Source organism: Galeopterus variegatus, unplaced genomic scaffold (assembly GCF_000696425.1).
Source record: "Galeopterus variegatus unplaced genomic scaffold, G_variegatus-3.0.2 Scaffold898, whole genome shotgun sequence".
NCBI classification, from domain to species: domain Eukaryota; kingdom Metazoa; phylum Chordata; class Mammalia; order Dermoptera; family Cynocephalidae; genus Galeopterus; species Galeopterus variegatus.
In genome coordinates, this window is record NW_007727009.1 from 505,758 (window position 1) to 532,193 (window position 26,436).

A 26,436-nucleotide genomic window follows, 5' to 3' on the forward strand; every position below is an offset into this window, starting at 1 on the left:
CCTCGACTGTAAAATGAGAACTGGGGGGAGAAAACTACTAATATTTATTTCAAAATATTGCTGTCAGAATTAAACGAGGTCGTTACATGTAAAAAGCTTAGAATCACATAGCTAAGAAAGTGCCTGACGAGAATTTTAATAATTTCACCGTCTGCTAAATAAGAACATGAAAGTTCAACAAAGAATGGTTAGGCTTCGGTCCTCAACAATAAAACCAGAAAGAAGAGTAAAAGATTTTCAAGGCACGCAAGAGGCACGTTTACCCCCAGAGCAGTCACTCGACGGCCGGCGGAAGGGGTTGCGTTAGGCACACTCACCGATTTGTGAGGGAGTCAGGCCCTTTTTGGCCAGTTTGTAAATCTGCTCCTTTACGTCGTCAGACGTCAACTTCAGCCACTGTTTATGGAATAAAAAACCGCCTTAGATGAGAAACCAAGGATGGCGGCTAAGTACGGCGGACCTCTCCACCCTCAAAGTCGCGCTCCTCCCGCATGCAAGCCCCCACCCCGGCGCCGCTTCCCCCGAGTGACGAAAGCCACCGCCTCCCCGGCTTCTCCCGCGCGCTACTTACGGTGGGGACGCTGCGGCGATAGGGCAGAGCCGACTGGGACAGGCCCTTCCTGGGGAGAGAAGTAGTCTCGCGGTGAGGTGGCGGCCCGTGCCACAGCAGCCCGGAAGGTCATCCCCTAGACTCGCTGCCCACCTCCCACCTTCCCCCCCACCCCCGCGGCCCAGCCCCGCAACCGGGCTCGGCGCCCAGCTCTCACCCCGGAGCATGCATGCGACCCATGATGGCGGCGGGCAGGCAGCAAAAAGAGAGCGAGGCTGAAAACGCCACAGGAAGCTACCCACCACGCAGGAAGTGACCTCACACGTCTAGGCGCGTGCAGGAGGCGGGGCTACGCTGCGCAGCAGCCGGCGCCGGCGACTACCTATCCCGAAATGCACTTCAGCGTGCGTAAGACTCCGCAATGGGGCACGCTTCCGTCTTATTCGAGCTCGTGGTCCGAGCAAGGGGGAAACTGATCCTTACGGCAGCTTCCAATCAAAGTTCCCTACCTGCAGGCACGTTTTGAAAGAGGTGCTGCCGGCGCTGAGATTGTACAGGTTCAAATCCTGGGCCAGGAGTGGGCGCGCAGCAGATAGAGCTTCAGGGATCAGCCATACAGAGTTGTTCATTCAGCACCGCCAGGCCTCGCCTTGGCACTAGATCTCGTAGAGTCTGCCCTGCCCCTAGTAAATTCACAGGTACAATACCATGTGATAAATGCTACACTACAAGTAATGGTAGTGGCTGCCGTCCAGCCAGCGCCTCCATTTCTTACCTCTAAATCCTAATCTAATCTCACGGAGGAGAGAGCACTGACAGTAAAGAACCGGCCTAAGGATTTGAACCAGACCCTGGCGGACCCCCGCCGCCGGCAGCGCTCTTTCCCTTAACGCAGGGCTCGCCTGGGAGGAATGCCGGGCCAAGCCTCGTGGAGCCCCATATCCAAGTGACTGAGAGTTGGCGGGCAGGTTAGAGCTTTAGGAATAACGTTGCAAAAGCCAGGAGGATGAGGGAGAAAAAGAGGCGTTTGAAAATCCTAGGAAAAAGGAACCAATGAGGAAGGTCTTATAAAATTGACCCAGTGCTGGTACAGAACATAGCGTTGAAAAAATGAACGAATGCAGCAGTTTGTTAAAAAAAAAAAAAAAAAAAACATGGCCTTGGAAGGAGTGAGATCAGTGAAATCAACAAACTCCTGTTGACAAGTGTAAAGTACTTGGTGAGAAGTTGAAAGAAACTCTAGGTACTAAAACGTCTATCTACTCCACTTTCAGCCTATCACTATGATGAATAACTTTCCAAAGCATTAGAGAATTTCAGTAAGATTGGGTAGTCTGTTTTTCCTAGCAAAGATGCATTCTTATCATTAGCCAACTTTACATTTTTCAGCCAGATATGGAACCCAGCCTGATGGAGTTTGCATGTGTTGTCCCCTCCAAAACTCATGTGGAAATCTGATCCCCAATGTGGCAGTGTTGTAAACTGATTGAGTCATGGGGGCGGATCCCTCATGAATGGATTAATGCTCTCCCTGGGGGAGGAGGGAGTAATGAGTGAGTTTTTGCTCTATTGGTTCCCGCCAGAGCTTATTTATAGGACCTGGCACCTCCTCTCTCTCTTGCTTCCTCTCGCCATGTGATCTGCTTGCACCCGCTGGCTGTTGCCGCTTTTCCACCATGAGTAGAAGCAGCCTGAGGCCCGTGCCAGATGCAGCGGTCCCAGAATCGTAAGCCAAATAAACCTCTTTCCTTTATAAATTACCCAGTCTCAGGTATTTCTGTTATAACAAAACAAAACGGACTAAAACACAGCCCCTATATTTTTTTATTGAGGTAAATTCAGACCATGAAATTCACTATTTTAACCATTTTAAAGTGTACAATTCAGTGGCTTTTATGACACTCACAAAAGATATTCAGAACTAAAGAAAGTTACTGATCCACAAATTTAAGAATCTTAAATAGAATAAATAAGACATCTACACTTCAGCACATCTTAGTTAATACAGATCAAAGTTAGCCCTAAGCTAATAATTGTTGAAGCTGTGTGATGGATTCGTTCATGAAGTTCATTATACTGTTGTCTACTTTTGTATATGTTTAAAATTTTCAAACTAAAGATTTTCAAAAGAGTAAGGAGGAAACAAAGACCTTTTTTTCCTGACAGAAACTGTCACCCCCAAAACTGGCTCTAATTGTTTAAGTTATTGCTCTTTCATGGTCTCTGGGTCCTTTTACATATCCTAGAATCAAAGAACCACAGCCTCATGCCAGTATCATTCCAGGATGAAGAGATGATATTAGAAGTATCGACATTTCTCATTTCTGTAGATATGTGTATGATGTGGCTATTGCTGCACTACTACTTAATATTTAAGTAAACTGTCAAAGGCCAGGGACCATACTCACAGAAGCATTTCACTTCTAAGAAATGCTGATGGGGCTGTGTATCAAAGTGGTAGCAATCTAGACTTTCAAAGAACCACACTGAGAAGTCAGACTCTATTTTGGACATTTTTAGGAGCAACTGACAGGCCGGTTCTGAAATTCTGAGGTTACTGAACCTAATAAACTCCTGGGTAAGATGCAAAGAACAGCAACAGTGAGTTCATAGCAAAATTTGGAACCAAAGATGTGAGTATGCCAATAAGGAAAGAGATGATAGCAGGGTTCTTTTATTCCAGAAATATTTTAATACAATCATAGTACAGTTATGAAGTCACATTCAATTCACTGAATATATTCAAGGTATTAATAAAAATATTATACATCTTTATTCACTATCTTCATATAATTAAAGTATTTGGTTCTTACAGATAATAATTAAGACTAATTACCATATTCATACATATTTGCACTACTAGTCAAACAGCATGTAGGTAAATCTATGGATTATGATAGTGGGGCTTCAGTCCTTTTTGATCTGTAGTCTAAGTATCAAAAGTGAATGTTTTCTTTTTTAAATGCCACAATACTTGAATCCTAAAAAGAACAGTTAACCAATTTAAGGCAAAATATTGAAACTTTTATACAACTTTAATTTGAAAAAAGGAATACTTTATCAAAGATCACATATGCCTTAACATTTAGATACCTATAGATTCATATAAAGTCAGTAATAAAAATATCAGTGCAAGTTCTACATTGGGTTCCTCAGTAGAGAAAATAATGGGTTCTTAGAGTAAACCATTATCTTCATTCCCAAAACACTGGCAAGAGGAAAGAATTCTGGAGCAGGACTTACATATAGCATAGTTATTTTTAGTCAGTAAAGATAGGTATAAAATATTGTGACTATACATAAAAATTAGTGTCTTAGCCAGTTTGTTTAAACTTCTGTTTTTCAGTTTTACGTTAATGTAAGCTTTTAAAAAATGTTTAAAAATCCAACTGATTTAACATTAATAGTAGTACTAATCCAAAGAGGGTCCCCTCCTTTTTAAAAAGATTTTTTTTGGTATGGGCTGAAGATTAGCATTTCACAAAGAAATAACATATATTAAACTGTGTAAAATATATGTGTGTGTTTTAATGACCAAAGGCACAAAATGAGTTAAATAGAGAGAAAACATTACCACTTGCTTTGAACTCTTGGTAACTGTACAGTATGAATCATAATGTGTACTTTTAGATATGAATCCAGATTTCTTATAATTGAAAAGTGACACCACATTTTCTAGCTCTATTATTTGTGCTAAAAGACACTGCTATAACACTGCAAAAAGGCAGTACGTGTTGAGTCCAAGTAACAATGACCTTTTACCAAGACAGTACTTTTTTTTTTCTCAACAGTGGCTAAGTGACAACTTATGGAATGGAATTAGGTCTCAAAAGCATAAGTGACAATTTCTAGTACTTTACATTTGCAAAGCTACTTACACAGTTTAAGGAAATGTTAACTGTATATGGAAAAAGCAAATGGTGGTACATTTATCTGCATTTTAATTAACTTATTAAATAGACAACACATTTTAACATAAAAAAAAGACATTCATATATCATACTCATGGGTTTAACTACAAATGGACCACTAGTGTTAGGCACCAAAAATTTCAAGTTTTATTTTTTTTTCCCAACCTGTTCCACTGCCATATCCTCAATTCTTTTATTTCTGTTTTGCAGGTATCACACCGTTTACATTAAACATTTGCACAGTTCATAAAAATTCTGTTCTGGGCAACTGAATTGGAGATTGTCCTTTCTCTCTTGCTACTCTTCATTGCATATTTTGTCAGTTTCCTCACAGCAACCAGATTGCTACAATCTCTATTACCATTTAAAAAGTATCTGAGGGCTGGCTGGTCAGCTTACTTGGTTAGAGCATGGTGTTGGTAACACCAAGGTCAAGGGTTCGGATCCCCATGCAGGCCAGTCACCAAAATAAAAAGTATTTGAACTTCTATTCTAATCATGAGAGTTACTATATATACATATTTATTAAAAGTAAAACTTATGTCTGAAGTTGAATAACTATTAAAAATGGATCTTATTCTTAATGGTTACTGTATAATAATTTCAATCCTGTCCCTTACGATTCTGAATCCCATTAAGGAAAATAATTCTTTCGTGTAAATGTACAATGTTTACATATGTAAGACAATTTATAAGATTTTTTTCCCATAAAGGTATATAAATTCAGTCAGGACCCTAGAATTCTTGTTCTGGGCCTCTTGTGAAGAGTATGCCCTACTCAGGAATGGGCACATGGATAAAAAATTTTCACTTGTTTAATGAGGGAGTAGAGTATAGATATATGGAGGTGAAATTACCAAACTTCGATTCACACCCCTGGGAATAAATGTAGGATTATAATGGAATGATGGAATCTACTGTATAACTATACTGATGAATCTCATTCAGTTACTGGGCAACCAAAACTAAATCAAATGGCTTGACTGTTTAAATAAGTCACACATCAGAAATAAATGATTTATTTGTAGGAAAAACATTAATACTTATACACTATTTCTTGTCTTTAGTAAGTTGAAAGTGAGTAAAAACTACTTACTAATTATTTATTAAATCAGAAGAAAAAAATCAGAAATGAAGTGCCAGGGAAGCACATAAAGTTAAGGCACCATTATTTACAACTTCAGTGATTGGCACTTACTCTGAAAAAGACTTTAAAGACATGAATAAAAAGCAATATTATATTTTCCCCACTTCTACAAACTACTTAGTAGTTTTAACATAGCTACCTATTTGTGCTTTGCTTTTCAGCCCTGTGAATAGCAGCTGTATTTTATGGTAATATCCTGCATCTTTCCTTTACTTTGGTGTTTGTGAATATACACAGTGGTGAAGGCTGTAAAAGGTGCATAAAAGGAAAACAAATATGCTGTGTCTATATAGGAAACAATGCAAAATAGTGGCTGAAATGACATAGTATTGTCTCAAAGTCTTTTTCAGAACATATTATTATATATTAAGTTTAGGGTTTGTAGTATTCTACATAATGACTTTAAAACAGCAATGGCTTCCTAAAATTCATAAAGGTCAGTTATGTGACTGTTGGTCCAAAAGATGTGTTGAAACGCAGCAAGTACATTTAACTTTATAATTTCTGTTCAAGTATAAAAACACTATACAATGTTCACAAGTGTGTGCACACACACGCTTTTGACTGTTCTTGCTTCCAAAACACAGAAATTCACAAGTAAGTTGCTGCAGTCAGCTGATACCACTTAACTGTCTCTTTGCTCAAGTTGAAATCTTTCAAAGCCAGGGTTATTCCACCCAAGAAAAAATTCTCCCGCAGAGATTCTGCACTAAGTACACTTAGTTGAAGTTCTCTCTGTCTTAGGGTTTCTTTGCTATATCCACTGTACACAAGCTACAGCAAAAGAAACAAGAAACAGTAAATTACAAATTGAAGTTTGTTTGGTTTCCTGGGAATATTTTAAATGAAAATGTAAGTAAGAATATTAGCCAATCAATGACTCTAATGAATGACACTGATTATGACATAAGTGGTGACATTTGTCTCAATACTTTAGAAGCAAATTTTGTATTTCAGGAGTCTTGGATTATATAATCATTCCTGTGAATGTCTGACATAGAGATATACAAAGCAGGACCAATCATTGGCTAAAAAATAAAAACTTGAAACATGGTTTTTCTGAGACAAAGGTGACGGGGAAGGAAAAAGAAAATGACATGGCAGTATACCTCAAGACAATCTAATAGCTGGGAAAACACAAAATGGGAAGAAGCAAGTTGGGATAGCATAATTATAATTATTTTACAAAAAAAGGAGGAATTAAAATTTCCTTTTGTTGGGGCCGGCCCGGTGGCGCACTGGATAGTGTGCCGCTTGGGAAGTGCGGCGGCGCTCCCGCCCGAAGGTTCGGATCCCACATACAGACCGGTTCCCGCTCACTGGCTGAGCGAGGCGCAGGAGCAACACCGAGGGTTGCGATCCTGTTGCCGGTCCCCGGTCCGGTACGGGGGCAACACTGAGGGTTGCAATCCGTTGCCGGACACGGAAAAAGACAAAAGACCAACAAAAAAAAAAATTTCCTTTTGTTGTCTTTTTTCTGTTGGATTTTATATACCATGAAGTGATAATTTCTGATTATATGTTAACTCAATAGAAACTTGCCAACTAAAAATGCAGTTTGCAGCAAATCTGGAGTGCTACAAAGCTATTCTGTTTCAAACTCTCATTGCATTCAACACTTATAACTTTTATTTTTTCAGAAAGCCTCACCAAAGTTCTGAGAAACATCAGCTTAATCTAGTCCTTCTCACTGTTTGACTAAAACAAAAACAACAAAAAAAAACCCAACAAACAAAAAAACAAAAACAACTGACTACATTTCATTTTCTTGACAGCACAACACTAAGTAATAAAAAAAGGCAATACTACTGTTTGAGAATAACAATCAGTCTTTATCAACCATTGAATTATTTCAACAACAACAAAAACCCCAACAAACAAAAAAACAAAAACAACTGACTACATTTCATTTTCTTGACAGCACAACACTAAGTAATAAAAAAAAGGCAATACTACTGTTTGAGAATAACAATCAGTCTTTATCAACCATTGAATTATTTTAATGAGGTGAAAGGATCTTCTATAAGTTTTAGCAAATTTATAACCCAGATGAAAATTCAGAATTATTTGCTTCCAATTCTAACCAGACATTTTTTTGTGGATATAATGTTAATGTACACAAATAATATGTTTATCTTAAAGAAGTAGTTAAAAAGGAGGAGAGGAGGACCTAGCAGGTTTAAATACGTCAGTAAGTGTATATGCTGACCGTGAGTACCTCGGCAAAGTCACAGTTATGCTCCACACTGTTCAACTGATGCTTTGCTTATTGCTTTCAATTTTGAGCACTGAATTTTAAGCGGGTTCCTGAGAGAGTAAAACATTTGAAGGAGAATGATTTTGAAACTATGTCCTATCAAATGAAGACAGAGCTGCTACAGATGTTCTGGAAGAATAAACAAGGAAAGGCATCTGAACTACAAGTATCTGAAGGCCGGCCTTGTACAGAGTGGTTTTGTGTGGCTCCAAGAGGTAGAACTGAGACAGCACAGGTGACTACTGAGAGTCAAGATTTCAGCTCAGTATAAAAAATAATCTAAGTGCTAGAGCTGCCCAAGACAAAGTGGATGGTCTGGAAGTATTTAAGCACAGATTAGACAGCCACTTTGACAATATTGTAGACAGGGTTCATGCACTGGAAAAGTAGCTAAATCATGGCTCCTAAGATCTTTTTAAAACCTATGAATCTATAATAGAGGGTTCTATTCTATATCTTTTTGTTAAATACCACTGGACTGTTATTGATTTACTTTGTACAATAAATAGCTCAGCAACTGATACCTAAAAACTTTCAATTTACAATGTTTTAACATTTAAAATCTCAAAACAAAAAAATCTAGGAAATTTTCAGAAACGATTTTAACTTACCATTTCATTGAATGTCGGATTCCTAGTTTTTCGTGAAATTTTGGTTTTACGTTTGGATGTTTTGTGGGTATCTGGAAGTAGGTAAGTTTTGACATATGGATTTGGGTCAGACCCATCTTCAGTAACCTATAAAGACAAGCAGTCCCTTAACAGTAATGCTTCCTACCAAGGTATAGGTTTCCTCTACAATCATTATTTGTAATCACTCACAAGATCTTTGATGTGCATCACCATGATGAAAAGAGTACCATTTCTGTAAGAGACTGATAATTTTACTGCTCCTCCTATTTGGCCTGGAGTAGGACTGAAGGGAACTGCATCTGAAAATGTAAACATTTTCATTTTTGTTTTATTCTACACTTGCAGTGGCTCAAACTGCAACAAAAGAATTTTGCTTTACTTCCAGGACCATTTCATATGGCAAGGGGAGTGGGGAAAGAATAAAGTTATGGTTATCCAGAAATAGACTGCTTTAGAAGGAATACCCTCCTCCCATTCTTACTGACTACAGCCAAGCCCACTGTCACTCTACCACATTCATTGAGAAGTTACATACTTGTAGGTCAGGAGTTACTAACAAAGGAAAAAAATAATCTCACCTGCGGACCTAGCTATTCCTTCAGCTTTTTCATCACGAAGTAAAGGGTGGAAAAAGGTATAAACAAGATCACACTAAGATTGAAGACAAAAAAGATTCATTAGTTAAAAATTATGTAGCACCAAAGATACAGTATGCTATTACTTCTCATTTAGGAAGGTCACCTCTGCTACATCCGTTGAAGCACTCATCAAACTCTGTAAATAACTGTTCAACTCAATTTTCCTTTTGGCTGCTACATCTTTTATGTGTGTTCTTCCTAGAACCATCCTATTAGGAAAACTACAAAAGAAAAAGAAAAACAAGTGGGATTTAAATTATTTCCTCCGGAAGTATTTGTAAATCAAGTACAATATTTACTTAGAGATACACTTTTTTATGCACTTACAAAGTAAACGCTTAATCCACTATAAAGTAATTTTTTGTGATTTCTCTTCAAAGTACTGGAGATGAAATAGTTCAATTAGTTATTATCTTTTTGTGAGCCATGGTACAAAAGATGCATATCTTGCTAATTTCGTATATTTATTACTTATTTTCTACTATTTCTTCTCAAATTTAATCATTCACAAATATTTTATCTAGATCTGATCTCTAAAAGAATCATTATTCAATCAGCCATAGCTACTGCAGACGCCAGTAAAATATTCAAATAATAACATGGAACCTAAGTCAGGAGCTGAAAGGATAATCTCTACTTTACTTATTTTGGTGGTGGTGGAGAGAAGAGATTGCATATGGAAACAAACTCTTAATACCCACTTTGCCTCCTTACTTTTAAAATCTAGTCTAAAGAGAATATGAATTCTTGACACAGGAAATCTACTGGTCATTAAGGTGCTGAAGTCATTAAAACTGAGGGTAGTCTACGGCCATATCAGCCTGAACCCGCCTGGGCTCATCTGATCTTAAAACTGAGGGTTTCCAAATGATATCCAATAAAAAACTAAGCACTGAGATTTTGATTAACAGTCTCAAAGTTTGCTTCAGTTTATTATTTATCAGAGGAGCTCAGTATGGCCCATATAGATGATTTCTGCAGTGCTTTAGCATCTGATTTTTTTTTTTTTTGACTGGTAAGGGGATTGCAACCCTTGGCTCGGTGTCATCCGCACCACGCTCAGCCAGTGAGCACACCAGCCATCCCTATACAGGATCCGAACCCAAGGCCTCGGCACTGGTAGCGCCGCACTCTCTCGAATGAGCCACAGGGCCGGCCTGGCATCTGATTTTTTTAAAAACAAGATTCCAAATTGTTATCTTGAGTTGCTTACTATGGTAGAAACAACAAAGTCAAAGCTTCAACTAAAATTAGAAGTCTAGAAAATCCCATATTTTAAATTTAAGATCTTGATCATTTATTCATTGTTCATTCAAAAACAACTTACAGCTCTTTGTCTATGTCTAGGTTGTATTAGGCCCTTGTGATACAAAGGAAAATAAGCCAGACATGGCCCATAGTACCTTACTAAATGTTAACACAAAGCCTTTCACCTACATTTAATAACAAATTGTTTCTTACAAAAAAGGATTAATGTACAAGAATAGGAACATACCCTGGTAACTTCCAAAGTGGAAAAATAATACTGAGCTTATTGTGAAGTTCCTGAAACTCGTCAAATGTCCGGAAGACAAATGATGGCTCAAGCTGTCCTTCCCTCAAAATTCGGACTACATAAATCTGAAAAGAAAACATACCCCCAAACATTAAATTTATAATGAAAACCTCCTTTCTTGACTTGATCATTATATGTAGTCTAAGTGTTTTTAACTTGGTAATATATATGTCACCAATAGGGTATAGCAAATATAAAAGTCACTGTATTTATAGCACATCTCACTACATTCTAAGAGTGATCATAACCATTTTAAGGTATATAAACAAGAATTTAAAAGTGAAAGGTATTTTATTTCAAGGGTTAAATATAATAAACTTCCCAAATCTATATATTTAATGCATTTCCAATGAAAATTTTAATAAGTAAGTTCATTTAAGGAAGTAAATAAGGTATGCACCAGCCAGCAAAAAAAAAAAAAAAAAAAAAAAAAGTAAACAGAGAAAAAGGCCAAAAAAAATATGGTGAATAGTAAAAAAAACTTGTTTTACTGGATATTTAAACTACCATAAAGTTACACTACTTTAGAGTATAATACTGGTACACAAAGAGTCAGACATATGAATAAATTCAGGAATACTTATAAACTTAGTATATTTATTTATTTTTTATTTTTATTTATTTATTTATTTTTGTCTTTTGTCTTTTTCCATGTCCGGCAACGGATCGCAACCCTCAGTGTTGCCCCCGTACCGGACCGGGGACCGGCAACGGGATCGCAACCCTCGGCGTTGCTCCCGCGCCTCGCTCAGCCAGTGAGCGGGAACCGGTCTGCATGTGGGATCTGACCCCTCGGGCGGGAGCACCGCCGCACTTCCCAAGCGGCGCACTTATCCAGTGCGCCACCGGGCCGGCCCTAAACTTAGTATATTTAAAAGTAGATTATAAGTCATCGGGGAAAGAATGGACTCAACACAACGGTGTGAGGAAAAAATACTCAATAAAAATACAAAAAGACACTAAAATTTCTTAATAAAATACGTGAAAATTAAAAGTGAAATTGTTTTCTAAAATCCATCAATTTGTTATAAATTTAAAAACTGCTGGAAAGTATTATCCAACAAAAATATTATCACAAGGGTACAAAATAACAGCAAAAAAGATGATGATATACTCTCAATGGGGAGAAAGCATGTTGTTCAAAAACAAACTTTACATGCATGTGTTGTATTAAAGAGTAGAATGGGAATTTAGACTTTTTACTTTATAAACTTCCATATTGGTTGAATTTGTTACAATGAGCAAGCTTTACCTTTGAAATTAAGAAAAACTTAAAGATAAGGAATGAGGTAAGCAGAACTGCCCCACTCTTTTAGCCTTGGCTCTGAAAGGAAGAATGTCATGTGGCCCTCAGTTTTGAAGCAAATTTAGCAAGAATTAAACACCAAAAAAAAAAAAAAAAAAAAAAAAAAAAAAAAAGGGATGCTTCAAGGACATTTACTTCTTTATGGACCATCCACGGAAGAAACAAGCATGAACAGAACAACTGTTGAACCTTTAGCACAGTCAGCAAAGGAAGTAGGTAGGACAACAATAATGTGTGCATAATGTCTACATATATTGAAACCAAACTTACATAATGTTTATCTGGGTTGTATTTCTTATGATATGTGAAAACAGAAACTTCTTTGATTCGACCATCTTGTCTAAAGGAGTATGTTTTGGGTGAAAATGAAAGGATGGGCTCATCATTAGAAGGAAGACCAGAAAAACGCAGCTGAGCAAGGTTGTGAATGAAGAAGTTAAACTTTGTGGCAATGCTTCCCAGACTTGACTCAATCAGCCTACAAAAATAATCAGAAAACTTGTTAACAGTAAATGTTCATGAGAGCACATGCTAAATTTTTCAACATAATAAAAGATGAAAAACACTTTCTTTCCTTTTAAAATATTAAGCAGATTCTCAAGGATCTTTGCCAAGGATTCCTTTTGTTCTATATGCCAAAGACCTGTTAAAATACATCTCACCCCAACATAAAAATTTAGCTCAAGAAAGAAATGATGCCTCGTTTTCTTGAGCCCTGTGGGATCCAAGACTAAGTTAAGAGCTATTAAGATAAAAGATGATTGGTATAATGCTAAAAATAATAAATAATGACTTCATATTTTATTTCATTGTAATAAAGGAAGAAGGTGACAACTAAACATGTATGAAAGGAAATATCCAAAGTAATCCAAATTTTTAAAATTCTCTTCTACCAAACAGTAGAATAGTAGAATTTGGTGTCAGACTCCTTCAGATAATCATTAATTTCACCCACTGGGGAAAAGAAGTTTTGGCGGGATGGGAAGGAGTTTGGTGGATACAAATTTGAAAGGTAGGCCTGGATACAATATTTTAGGCAAGCAAAGGAAACAAGAATCTCAGAAACAGGGTTAAGGAAGCCAGAAAGAAGAAGGAGATTCAAAAAGAGAGTGAGAGGACCTCAAACACAGGGTTTTGCCTTACTATGGACTGAATGTTTGCATTCCCTTAAATTCATGTATTAAAGCCCGAACCCCCAATGTTACTGTATTTGGAGATAGGACCATTATGGAGATAACTAAAGCTACTTGAGTCCATAAGGGTGGAGTCCTGATCCAATAAAAGTGTCCTTATAAGAAGAGACAAGAGAGAGTGGGACACAGTGAGAAAGCAACCACCTGTGATCTAAGAAAGGAGCCCTCACCAGGAAGCTAATTGCCTGGTACCTTGATATTGGACTTCCTAGCCTCCAGAACTGTGAGAAATAAATTTTCTGTTGTTTTAAGTCACCTAGTATATGGTATTTTGTTTTGGAAATCCAAGCAGTCAAATACATGCCTGCTTTGTAGTTTTGCCCAGGGGAGCCAATGAATCTCTTTTAAAAAAACAAAACAAAACTCATCAATACCTAAATTGTCGGGATAGTTTGGAAGGCTATACAAAGGTCAGCTTCCTTCAATTCACTTCATCCCAGACTCTTGAGACTAGGGAAGTCCACTGCAGTGTTTTATACTTCTTCTCCACCAAGAGGAAGATGGCAAGAGAAAAAGGAGAGAAAAGAACATGAGCTCATGTGCTCCTCCCTGCTGTGGTGTTATGATGATGTGGCAGCAGAAATCAGTGACCAACCTGGTCACCAGGCGTTTAGAACGTATTTTCCAGGAAGATCTGCTTTGAAAGCAATAATGACAAATTCAAATGTCAGCCACCAGTATGTGTTTCAAGTACTACATCAAATAAAAATAGTTTACTACAGTAGTGTCCCAGAGTTTGCTGTTTTAAGCACATAAGGTATCCATGAAAATTGTTACAGCAGAATTCTGAGATTAGTACAAACAACATTTTAGAAAGAAACCTTAAAGAGGTATAAGGCACTATAGAAAACACGTTTCTAAGAAACAATTCATAAATAGAATTTCTTTTTTTTTTTTTTAAAAGATGACCGGTAAGGGGATCTCAACCCTTGGCTTGGTGTTGTCAGCACCATGCTCAGCCAGTGAGCAAACCAGCCATCCCTATATAGGATCCGAACCCGTGGCCTTGGTGTTATCAGCACCGCACTCTACCGAGTGAGCCACGGGCCGGCCTCATAAATAGAATTTCTATCATTGAATTTATATATTAAATAAACCTTGAGATCACATTGTGAGAAATAAATGTCTTTTTTTAAAGTGCTATTGCAAATCCTTTACATTTATTCAGTAAATAAACTTTTAAAAACTACCATTTGGGCTGAGCCCATGGCGCACTCGGGAGAGTGTGGCGCTGGGAGCGCAGCTACGCTCCTGCCGCGGGTTCGGATCCTATATAGGAATGGCTGGTGCGCTCACTGGCTGAGCGCGGTGCGGGCGACACCACACCAAGGGTTGATCCCCTTACCGGTCACAAAAAAGACAAAAAAAAAAAACCAAAACTACCATTTGCTAATACTGTGAATCAAAATTTTTTCCTGTATATCATAATTTTGCAATACATCATTCGTTTAGACTAAGGTAAAACAAATCACAGCCAAATTTTATGTGCCATATCCAATATATGTAACTATGCCTTACCTAGTAAAGAAAATTGTAGCTTCTGCATCTGTAGTTTGGGGCTGAAGTGCATCTCTAACATATTTCAAATCTTGAATATTTCTAAGTTCTGGTAACCCTGAAGGAATCATCTATAGAAGGAAAAAAAAAGCTCTGATTAGCTCAGTTGGTTAGAGCTCAATGTTATAACAATAAGGTTAAGGTTCAGATTCCCATACCAGCCAGCTGCCAAAAAAAAAAAAAAAAAAAAACTTCTGTGAGTTAAATATGTTCTCCAACCCTTCCTGCAAGCTGATCAAGTAATTAGAACTAAAGTAAATAAACATGATTAGTTTTGAAGAGTTTGTCAGTGTTTGGGGGACCTAAGTGATTCTTTTACAAAAGAGAAAATCAAGGCCAAAGAAAGCCAAGTGACTTGTTGGAAGTCATAAAGCCAGTTTATGGAATAAAAACTGAAATCCAGACCTCCTTTTGTCTAAGCCTCTGTTTTTATTACCACGTCAATTTCAGTCACAATGATCATAGCGGGTTTTGTTGTTTTTTGTTTGTTTTTACTTTTTACTTGAGTATAATACACATCCAGAAAAACAGAAAAATCTTAAGTGTACATCTAAGTGAATATTCACAATCTGAACACACCCAGCATCCTACATGCTCTTCTTGAGCTTCAGTTACTACTACCTTCCACCTCCAGGGGAACCACTCTAGTGACTTATTTTTTGTATTTTACATAAACAGTGTCAGACAGTATGTTGTGTTGTGTTTGGCCTATTTCTCATATCAGTAATTTAAAAATATTTCAGTAATAATATACCTGACATTTATGACTACAGTAAATTTCATTCTAAAATCACAAAATATCCTTTTTTAGGCACTGAAACACAGATGCATTAATATAAAATTAATTAAATACTTGTAAAGAACAGTTACCAGTGAAAGGAGGTTAAGAAAGAGGTTTGCTTGCTTTCTTATCAAGTTGTAGGCCTGACAGCAGAGGTCCACAAACAACTGGAAACGAATGGTGGGCTTTTCACCCCCATTAATGACATATGCCATATCAGAGGTCAGCACAAAAGGAGCCCGATCCCTATTTAAAATGAAAGTACACAAAAAGTGTTATTCACAGAAGATATTCAAATAGTGCTACTGCTATTACATGGTTATTAAACTAAGCTAAGTGAGTTATAGCAACTTCCAACTAGGCAACAATATCAGGCAGTTTTTAATTTCCATAATTCTTAAAAATTCACATTTTCAAGAAAAGCCATCACAGAACAATCTCATTATTTACATAGAACTTATATGAGAAATTTTCTCGAGGGGGATATTTATAAATCCACAGACCGAAAGACAAATCAAACAGTAGTTAAAAACATACAGAGAGAAAAATTTTGTAATCATTGCCATTATACAAATGGAACTGGGGTTTTTGGTGCTTTTGTTTTGTTTTGTTTCGTGACTGGCCAGTACCAGAATCTGAATCCTTGACCTTGGTGTTATCAGTACCGTGCTCCAACCAACAGAGCTAACCAGCCAGCTTCACAAATGGAACCATTTCTCATAGGTATTGATAACTAGATAAAATAAAATATACCTTGATTAATTTCATCAAAGTTTGCACGCACACACTCCTTGCCTACTATGTGGTAAAGTCATCTCTTAGGGCTGTTTTCATCCCTAATTATGCTCAAAGTGAGCAACAAGGCAAAACAGCAAGAAAAAAGGCAAGGTTTGGGACATTAATTTGTGAAACAAGAAGTACCTCTTTTTTTTTAGCAATATCAATAATAAAATGAGTACCTTTTGAAGCTACCAAACATCTGTGCATGGCCCAAAAACTTTCCAAAGTCAATGTGAAACATGTGTCCTGTGCTTCGAAGCATTATATTGTCATTATGTCGATCACAGATGCCTAAAACATAGGTGGCTACACAGCATCCAGCACAAGAATAGATAAAATTCTCAGAAGCCTATAATAAAGATACAAAATCATTTTAGGAAAGAAGTTATTTTTAAAGGAAGTAGGGTTTACAAATACTAAAATAATTCATCACTCTTTAAAAACATTATTTGGCTAGCTGCCAGAAAAAAATAAAATAACAACACTATTATAATCTACTCTCTCATACAAACTGGGTTATAGTAATAAAAGCCAGTCTTTTTTATATTTCAAAAACAAAAATGCCCTTTTAAAGGTGGTTATTGTTATTGCCCCTTCTCTCTAGCTTTTGTCTTTTAATAGGCTGGGATCCTACAAGTTCCTACATAGGGTACATGCTGCCTTTGAACAGCTTTTAAGCATCATGTTTGTGGAACCCTGCTCCTCACAGACTCTGCTGCTTACCACAAGTGGTATCACTGGGATAAAAATTAATCTGGATAGAATAATATTTTTTTTCTACTTGTAGGGAGGAAATGTATAAAATATGCCAGCTTATATCTTAAAACATCCAATAATACAATTAGTATACTTTGTTTCCCATTTGCTGACTCCCTATCTGTCAAAGCAAGAGACCTTCTTTCACTTTAGTCCTGCCCATCCTGGAGAATGCTAAAATTACTAATATGATATCGTACAGAAGGATACAGCAAGATGTATAAAATAAGTATTTTTATCTAAAGCATGTGCACTTATTCTCAAAATATTGTATTTCTGAGTGGTGCAGTCATACAGTTCTACTTGTCCACCTAGTTAATTTTATTACATAATCCCCCAGAAATCATTACCCCAGAAACCATTACTGATAATAATGGTAACAGTAAATGTTTACATAGCACTTATCACAAATCAGGCACTTCTCTCTATGTACACACATACTCACATATACATATGTATGTATACACACATAATGTGTGTACATGTATGTATATACATTAACTCATTTAAAATCTCACAGCAAATCAATGAGTTAGGTACTTATTATCACCATTTTATAGATGAGAGAAACTGAGACAGAGAGAAGTTACCTGCCCATGATCACATAATTGTTAAATTGCAGGCGCAGGATTCAAACTCAGGCAATGTGACTCCACTATGTTACATTCCCTCTTACTTATTAACTCACATAAAAAAAAGCCAAATGCATAAAAGGTGTTTAATATATATTTTGTATCAGACAACTTACCAAGACGCAGGATTCAAACTCAGGCAATGTGACTCCACTATGTTACATTCCCTCTTACTTATTAACTCACATAAAAAAAGCCAAATGCATAAAAGGTGTTTAATATATATTTTGTATCAGACAACTTACCAAGAATCACAAAAGGGCCAACATTACTAAAACAAGTGTTTGCTTCTGCTGCACTGCTTTCTCCAGACCACAAAGAAGTAAGAAAAGGGAGTGATCTTACAGTTTAAAATACCCTCAAAGGACAAAATTCCTCTACTTTACCTTCATAGGTCAACAGATGGCACTTCTGAGTCTATGAAGGCAGCTAAACGACATTACAACTGAGGTCTTCTACATAACAACTACAGTTCCTTGAAGTTGATACGACAAGCAAACAGAAAGGACATTGTTGGGTGGGAGGGAGGAGAGGGAGGGAGGTTTCGGTAATGGGCCACAATAATCAACTACATTGTATATCGACAAAATAAAATTAAAAAAAAATAAATAAATAAAAAATAAAGTGTAAAAAAAAAAAAAAACCAACTGGGGTCTTCTTATATTACCATTCAAGACTCAAGATACTTCAGTCTTCCTTAGGCCAAGTTAAGATTATTAGAGAACTTATGTCCTAAGAAACTGCCTTTCCCTCATACATAATTAAAAATAATACTAAAACAAAAAATGCTACAATAATAAGAAAAAGAGCTATCAATTTTCTCTATGAAGTGCTTTATATATATTAACTCACTTAATTCTTGCAATAACCTTATGATACTATTAGTTGTACAGCTATGCTATTACTATAATACCATAATATATACTACAATATTTTACAGCAGAGGTAACTGAGGCACAAAGAAGTTAAGTAATTTGCCCAAGGCCCTGTAGCTGGTGAGTGACTTAGGGCCTGAATTCAAGCCCAGTCTTGCTCATAATCTATGTTCTTAACTACCACATGATGTAGCTGCTCTTACTCATTTCCATAACTTCCTCCAAAACCTCTGGGAAATATATCATTCTGGGTTATACAAATACCTGATTTGCTGGCCTCTAAGTGCATGTTTGGAGTTTTTTGGGGGGGTAATTCAGCACTGTTTTCACTCAGATTCCTACTATTAAATGCATTCTGTTTTATATCCTTTTCTATACTTAGAGAAAGATGCTGTTTTCCTACCTTAGACTAAATGGGTATTTAGTCACCAGAGCTGGAAAATGAAAGCACTTAAAATTTTTGTAATATATATTTTTAAATCAAGTTGTTTAGAATAAGGAGATATGCTAATCACCTTTTCATATTCTTCTTCAGAGGGATTATATTTCCTCAGCCAGTCTGCAAGTGGTTTATCTTTAAAGGATCCTGTCACACCATACTCCACTTGGATTTTTCTGAGGGTATCTGACGCAGGAACTAGCTCCACCATGCCTTTAACAACAAAATATTAAGCTATGTGAAAATATCTCCCAAAAGTTGGTCCTTTAAAAATGTGTAGCTTTCAATCTCTGACATAAGACACCAGCTAGCAATTATCACTTTCAAAAAATCAATTCTGGCAGGCCATGCTAGAAAATGTGAGCAATCAAAACTATGTTTTGTTTTCAAAAGTACACAACATGTAAAAGTTAATTTTGACTCTTTCAGACTCTATAGTCTGTACACACCCATGTGCTAATCACCAAAGGATAACAATTTTAATTACTAACTAAATGACACTGACCTTGCTGGTGAAATTACTTATCAGATACACACTGTCCCATTTGAGCATAAAAACTTTCTCTAATTATGCATTTGGGCGAGATAAGAGTGTTTCAGAGTACATGAAGCCCTTTCAAAGGGATAAACAGGTGAAGATTGTCCTTGTATTATACTTAAGTCTCAAGTATGTGTTTTGTATTCCTAAGTGAAATGTAAATGCCTGGCTGGACAAATCCAGAATTTGTATTTTGTCTTCTCACTCCTTTAAAACAAGTATCAAATAAATAAGTTACAGGATATCTACACAATGGAATACAATGTTACTTAAAGACAAAATCCAGATGGAGAACTGTACCTTTTGTGTTTAAAAAAACTGTTGGAGGGGGCCGGCCCGGTGGCGCACTGCTACAGTGCGCCTCTTTGTGAAAAACTTCAAAGAGGATGTGGCTGTGATTTCTTCATGTGAAAAATAGGGATACAGTGAGATTAACACAGTGAAAAGCTTAGCACAGGGCAAGGCACATAGTAAGCACTCAACCATTAGACAGAAGCAAAATAAAAAACAAAGGGAATTGTATGAGCCTTCAAAGTTGCATGGAATTCCAAAAGGAGAAATGGGAAGTTCAACTACATGAACAAAATGTGGTAACAAAAAAACTAATCTAATTGACATGATAGGCTCCTATTGAGGAGTCTTACTTGATAAAACAACTTCCACCTTACAAGATTTACATGACAAAACAACCAGCAAGAATCCTTAAATTGACCTGATTTCCTTTTTAAGAAGATAAATAAAATCTGCATATCCAAACTTGAGCAAGGAAAGTTATAAGGCTCTCATACTTCCTAATGGATAAAATGGAGAAATGTGGAGTAGTTGATAATACAATGCAGATGAGTAAGTAAAATAGTATACTTGATTTAGCAATCACCTGAAGGGAGGTCTCTAGTGGCATGCCAAAAGGGTTGGTCCTTGGCCCTTTCTTGGTAAACATTTTCCCAATGACTTAACAAAAGCTACAGAATGTATGTTCTTCAAATCTGTTCACAACACAAAATAAGTTCATTGACAAAAAACAAACGAATCAGATTTTAAAAAGAACTCAAGAAGCTGAAAAGTGGTGGATCAAATATAACAAAGTTAACGTCGTACATGTGGGTCTAAGGTACAAAAGGTTCAAGTACAGGATGGCCAAGACATGTCTTAGCAGGAGCTAGTATGATCAAGATTTACTCATTTGTGAACAAGTCTGCCCAACCTTTTGTATTCTACAAAATCCAAGCACCATTCTAAGAGACAGTAGATTACCTGAACCCTTTAAAAGGAGAACAATCAGGTAATAAGGTAATTTAAAGCCACTTATAACAAATGGCTGAGGAATTGAGAACTCAGGATCTAAGGCCACAGTATTGGTCATCTTCAAGAGGAATTTGACTTAATTATATGATAGTCTATGAACAGAATTGGAACCAATGGGTAAAAGACATCAAGAGTCAGTCTCCATTATTCACCTGAATATAAGAAAGAATTCTAGGGCTTGCTGGTTAGCTCAGTTGGTTAGAGTATGGTGTTATAACACCAAGGTCAAGGGTTTGGATCCCCATACCAGCCAGTGCAAAAAAAAAGAAAGAAAGAATGAATGAACTCTACGGCTGTCAGAGCTATCCAGCATAAGATGGACTATCTTGAAATACAGTGATTTCCCTTCACTATATGCATTTAAGCGCAAATGGAATGGCAAATGTTGAAACAGTTATCAGATAAAATAATCTTTCAGGTGATTTCCTAGTGCCTATGATTGGAATCTGTGAAGCATTTCTGATTTCCACGAACCATAGTGATCTTTTCCTCCTTTAAAACGCTGCAGCAGTGCCTTTGTAATTCTCTTAGAGATTTCAGCTTATTAAAGCATATTCTAATTACTCGAGTTTATCTTTGATTGCTCCCTTCTAAAATATAAGCAGTACATATTCTTAGCATTTTACAGATGGTTGATACACAACAAACACTTACTGGATAAGAATAATGATGATGGTTGCTATTTACTGAGCACATAATATGTATCAGATACTGCATTGTTTTACATTCATTATCTCAAAAACTTATTCAATAAATAACACAGAAATCTGCTCTTAGTAAAACAAAACTTTGTAACCATTTTTTATTTTGTGGAAATGAAATTGAAGTTGGTTTAACTTAGAAATGGCCATATTTTTAAGTTCAAAAGCTAAAGACCATAAAGTCCTCATTGGGTCAATTAATGGACACCTCTGGGTACTACAAAGCATTTATTAGGGTTATCCATTGAGTTGTTTTTTTAAAGAGATTAAATCATGAGCAACTGAAGCAATAAAGTAACACTAGATTAAAATAAAAAACAACTGAGATCACAGTGTACCTGCATCAGGACCCTTAGGGCAAGTACATTCTGAGCTAACTTCACAGAAAAAAATAAGACATCAAGACACAGCTAACAGACTTACCCCTATCTCTGCCAGTTGACAGACATTTGAAAATAACCATCCTCAGATCTAGTCCTTCTTTAAGCCAGATTTTATCCATAATCTTTATCATCTGTAAAGCTAACATATCTTGACGAAGATCTTCACCAACCTTGAAATCAAGGAAAGAAAGTGAAACTTGTACCTTTCCAAAAGACTTAATAGATTACATACTACAAAAGCTAGGGAGGGGAAAAGGGAAGGAGGGAATAGTAAAATGAGAGAAGAATGAGATGAGCAGATGGCCTTTTTATTCTTCTACAGCATTCTAGAGAAAGCTACTTAACCTGTTGATGTCTCAGTTTCCTAAACTGCTCACTTTAAAAGAAAAGGACGGGCCGGCCCGGTGGAGCACTGCTACAGTGCGCCGCTTGGGAGCGCCGTGGCGCTCCCGCCGAGGCGCTCCCGCCAAGGGTTCGAATCTCACATACAGACCGGTTCCCGCTCACTGGCTGAGCGAGGGGCGGGCGCGACACCGAGGGTTGCAATCCCATTTCCGGTCCCAGTCCAGTACGGGCGCGACACTGAGGGTTGCGATCGGTTGCCGGACACGAAAAAAGACAAAAAAAAAAAAAAGAAAAGGACAACATGGAGGATCTTTGAAATAATCAAAATGTTCTATATCTTCACTGTATTGTGATATTGCACTACAGTTTTACAAAATGTTACCATTGGGGGAAACTGAATAAAGGGTACACAGGATCTCTCTGCATAATTTCTTACAATTGCCTATGAATCTACAATTAACTCAAAATTAAAAGTTTACTTAAAAAATCTATATCTTCACTGTATTGTGATATTACACTACAGTTTTACAAAATGTTACCATTGGGGGAAACTGAATAAAGGGTACACAGGATCTCTCTGCTTAATTTCTTACAATTGCCTATGAATCTACAATTAACTCAAAATTAAAAGTTTACTTAAAAAAGAATTAAATCTCCTTGGACTGGCCACTTGGCTCAGTTGGTTAGAGAGTGGTATTATAACACCAAGGCCCCCAAACCGGATCCCCACACTGGCCAGCTGCAAAAAATAAAAATAAAAAATAACCCTCCCAAAATGAATTAATTCTAACTGGAACCCCAAGAAGTTTTCATTTTCCTTTTTAAACTGGATAAAATAATTTTAAAACACATAACAGTAAATATGTTTTTGAGAATAGCCAAAAAAATTATGAAAAAAAATAAGGGAGATTTGCCCTAACGGATATAAAAATTTTAAACATAAAACTTCTGTAATCAAAACAGATGGTACTATTTTAGAAAAAGGCACCCACATCAGTAAAACAAAATAGAGTCCAAAATCAGATGTATATGGAAACTCATTATATACACCAAAGACGGTTCAGTAGAATCTATCTTTATGAACCTCTACTTATCCAGCTCACCGAATTAACTAAAACTCTCTATTCTTTCTTCAAAATATTCAAATTATGATCACAACACACAGAATTTTGACAGGTAATAGACTACTCTGTAGTACTCTAGTCTTGCAGTTCCTCACAGGTAAACTTGTATATTTCCAAAAACCATTGCCACTGCTCATGGTTGTGCAGTTTTGCACTGCACAGCTCTAGGGGGTGCCATTCACATCACAGTCTGTGAGAAAGGCACTGCCTGGAGTTATGATGTGCCCAACCAGCATGGCCATATGCAGGATCTGTAGCTCAGAGTTGCATTTGTTCCCAAACCTGTTTTGGAACAGTTTATGTCAGTGATAATACTGCACATAATTATTTGAGGTCATTAAATATTAAATAAGTAACTTAACCTTTGTAATTTTGGAAAAGGAATTTGATAAAAGAATTTTGCTCACCTTAAACATAACATTAATTTCTTCCCCCATTGGATCAGCATTCACCATTGTGACTTTTAGGGGCACAGCATTAGAACTGAAGAAGGAACATGACTGCAAATACAACATGGTAAGCATTAGAAACATAACACTGGAATAAAAATGGGTTTAGGATTTTTGTCCTAGGCATTTCCCCTTTCACTTGTTCCTTTGAATTATGGGAAATGAAGTAACACATAAGAACTGCTTTACAGATTATCTAGCAAATAGTAGGTATATAAAAATATTCTTGAAACTTAAATGTAGCACATATGAATAAAATATCATCTCTCTAGTCAAAGAAGCAAAGACTTAAAAACCTAGGACAAAAACTTTTAAAATTTGAGCTTTAAGTATCTTTTTAAGTATCTTAATCCCTCAAAAGAATACAAAGTCTTGTGACACTCTTCTTCCTCTAAATAACTGTTATCTGGGATAAGGTCTCCACTTCTCCTATTTATAATTAACTGGCCATGGAATCAAATATTGACAAAAACTTACCAATTTCATTAGCAAAAATCAAATCTTATTTTAAAATGAAACTGACTGAAAAGCTAATGTAAGATCATGAGATCAACTTGACAGAAACAACAATTAAAACCCAAAGTAGTAAGTAATTTTACAGTTTTTCTTTCAGGAATGGTGATTAGGTAAAAAATATGCTGAGATAAATATGGATCCCAATCACAAACAGACATCCACCCATAATACTTTTAACCAACCTATGCAAGTTTTATCTTTATTTGCTTTCACCATACCTGACCATATGCCTTCTTTTTATATATTATTTTGAAATGTAATATGAACTTATAACTATTGAATATATCACCTTAATATTTAATTCTTTTGCCACTAGACTTGGATTGAGAGGAAGACGGCATTTATTTCTCAGAAAAAAGGACTGTACTCGTTCCATACTCTTTTGGAGGACCACCTATGAAGAGAGATTGATAACTGTAAGTACATAATGAAAATGAAGATCTATTTTTAGGAAAACAAATTATACTGTGGACACAATTTGTAGAATGCCCAATTGTTGAATACTCAAAAAAAGTTCTTGCTGAAGAGAGATAATTTTTACTGTAAAAATAAAATTAGAATGGGCAAAGGCTGTTAACATGGGGGGAGAGTACATATGGCCAATCAACATACATGAAAATATTAAAGCCTACTAGGTCAAAGAAATAGAAATTAAACAAAAATGAGATGCAATTTTTCATCTATGAGATGAAAACTTAAGACAACATCTAGTGGTGGGAAACAATTTCATAATCTGTTGGTGGAGACAGAGGTGAATTCAAGCATAGGTTTTTTTTGTAGAGCAATCTAACAGAAACTATTGTAACTAAAAATGTACATAGCTCTCAACTCAGCTATTTCACCTGTAGAAATATCCTATTAAAAAAATACTAGAAAAAAGGTAAAAACTTTATTAAAGTTCATTGCAGCACTGTTTAGGAAAGGAAACTCATGTAAAAACATTCTATACAGAGGTGATGGTTCATAATTTATGCTATAAAGCCTTGTAATTTTACATAACATAAAGTATAATTATATGTTCTGACATGAATTCTCCAAGATGAAGTAAAAAAAAATCAGTTTGAAAAAAAAAGGATAATTGTTGAAAGAAAATAAAGAAGATCTAAACAGAAAGACACATCATGTTCATGAACTGGAAGACTTAATATTATTAAGATTGAAATATTTCCCAAAATGATCTATAGATTCAATGCAATTCCTATCTTATTCCTGATTACAAAACTTACTATAAAACTACAGTAATCAAAACAGTATGGCATAAGGATAGACATATAGATGAATGGAATAGAATGGAGACTCCGGAATTAAACCCATATATATACAGAGGGTCCCTGATTTACAAGTGTTCAACTTAATGATTTTTCAATGATGGGTTTATTGGAACGTAACCCCATTGTAAGTCAAGGAGCATCTGTATAGTCACCTGATTTTCAAAAGGGTGCCAAAACTATTCAGTAGGAAAGAAGAGTCTCTTTAACAAATGGTACTGAGATAACAGGATAATTAGATGCAGAAGAATGAAGATGGACCCATACCTCTCACCATATACAAAAATTAACTCAAAATGGACTGAAGACCTCAACATAAGAGCTAAAATTGTAAAGTTCTTAGAAGAAAACAAGGTGTACGTCTTCATGACACTGAATTTCATGATGGATTCTTAGATATTACACCAAAAGCATGAGCAACAAAAGTAAAAAAAATAGGAAAACTGGAATTCATCAAAATAAAAAATTGTGGCCGGCCCGGTGGCGCACTGGATAAGTGTGCCACTTGGGAAGCGCGGCAGCGCTCCCGCCCGAGGGTTCGGATCCCACATACAGACCGGTTCCCGCTCACTGGCTGAGTGAGGCACGGGGGCAACACCGAGGGTTGCGATCCCGTTGCTGGTCCCCGGTCCGGTACGGGGGCAACACTGAGGGTTGCGATCCGTTGCCGGACACGGAAAAAGACAAAAAAAAAATTGTTATGCATCAAAGGACACTATCAAGAAAGTAAAAGGACAACCTGCAGAATGAGAAAAAATATTTGCAAATAGTATATCTAATAAGGGTCTAGTATGCAGA

At 36.5% G+C, this 26,436-nt stretch overlaps 2 protein-coding genes across 2 annotated transcripts in view; both read right to left on the reverse strand.

Annotated features, from left to right (window-relative positions):
• RPS13 (ribosomal protein S13) overlaps nt 1-869 on the reverse strand; it is a 2,614-nt gene extending 1,745 nt beyond the window's left edge. Inside the window, exons 1-3 of the mRNA XM_008573295.1 lie at nt 768-869; nt 572-620; nt 318-396 (exon numbers count right to left, since the gene is read on the reverse strand). Of these exons, the coding sequence (XP_008571517.1) occupies nt 318-396; nt 572-620; nt 768-790 (151 nt within the window). The 5' untranslated portion in view covers nt 791-869. The remainder of the gene's footprint in view (nt 1-317; nt 397-571; nt 621-767) is intronic.
• A 2,339-nt stretch (nt 870-3,208) lies between these two features.
• The window catches only part of PIK3C2A (phosphatidylinositol-4-phosphate 3-kinase, catalytic subunit type 2 alpha), a 35,912-nt gene continuing 12,684 nt past the window's right edge, over nt 3,209-26,436 (reverse strand). The window contains 14 exon segments of the mRNA XM_008573296.1: nt 3,209-6,382; nt 8,477-8,602; nt 8,687-8,796; nt 9,076-9,148; nt 9,239-9,356; nt 10,631-10,755; nt 12,267-12,474; nt 14,708-14,817; nt 15,617-15,773; nt 16,487-16,656; nt 19,086-19,222; nt 21,977-22,106; nt 23,813-23,905; nt 24,660-24,764. Of these exon segments, the coding sequence (XP_008571518.1) occupies nt 6,200-6,382; nt 8,477-8,602; nt 8,687-8,796; nt 9,076-9,148; nt 9,239-9,356; nt 10,631-10,755; nt 12,267-12,474; nt 14,708-14,817; nt 15,617-15,773; nt 16,487-16,656; nt 19,086-19,222; nt 21,977-22,106; nt 23,813-23,905; nt 24,660-24,764 (1,845 nt within the window). The 3' untranslated portion in view covers nt 3,209-6,199.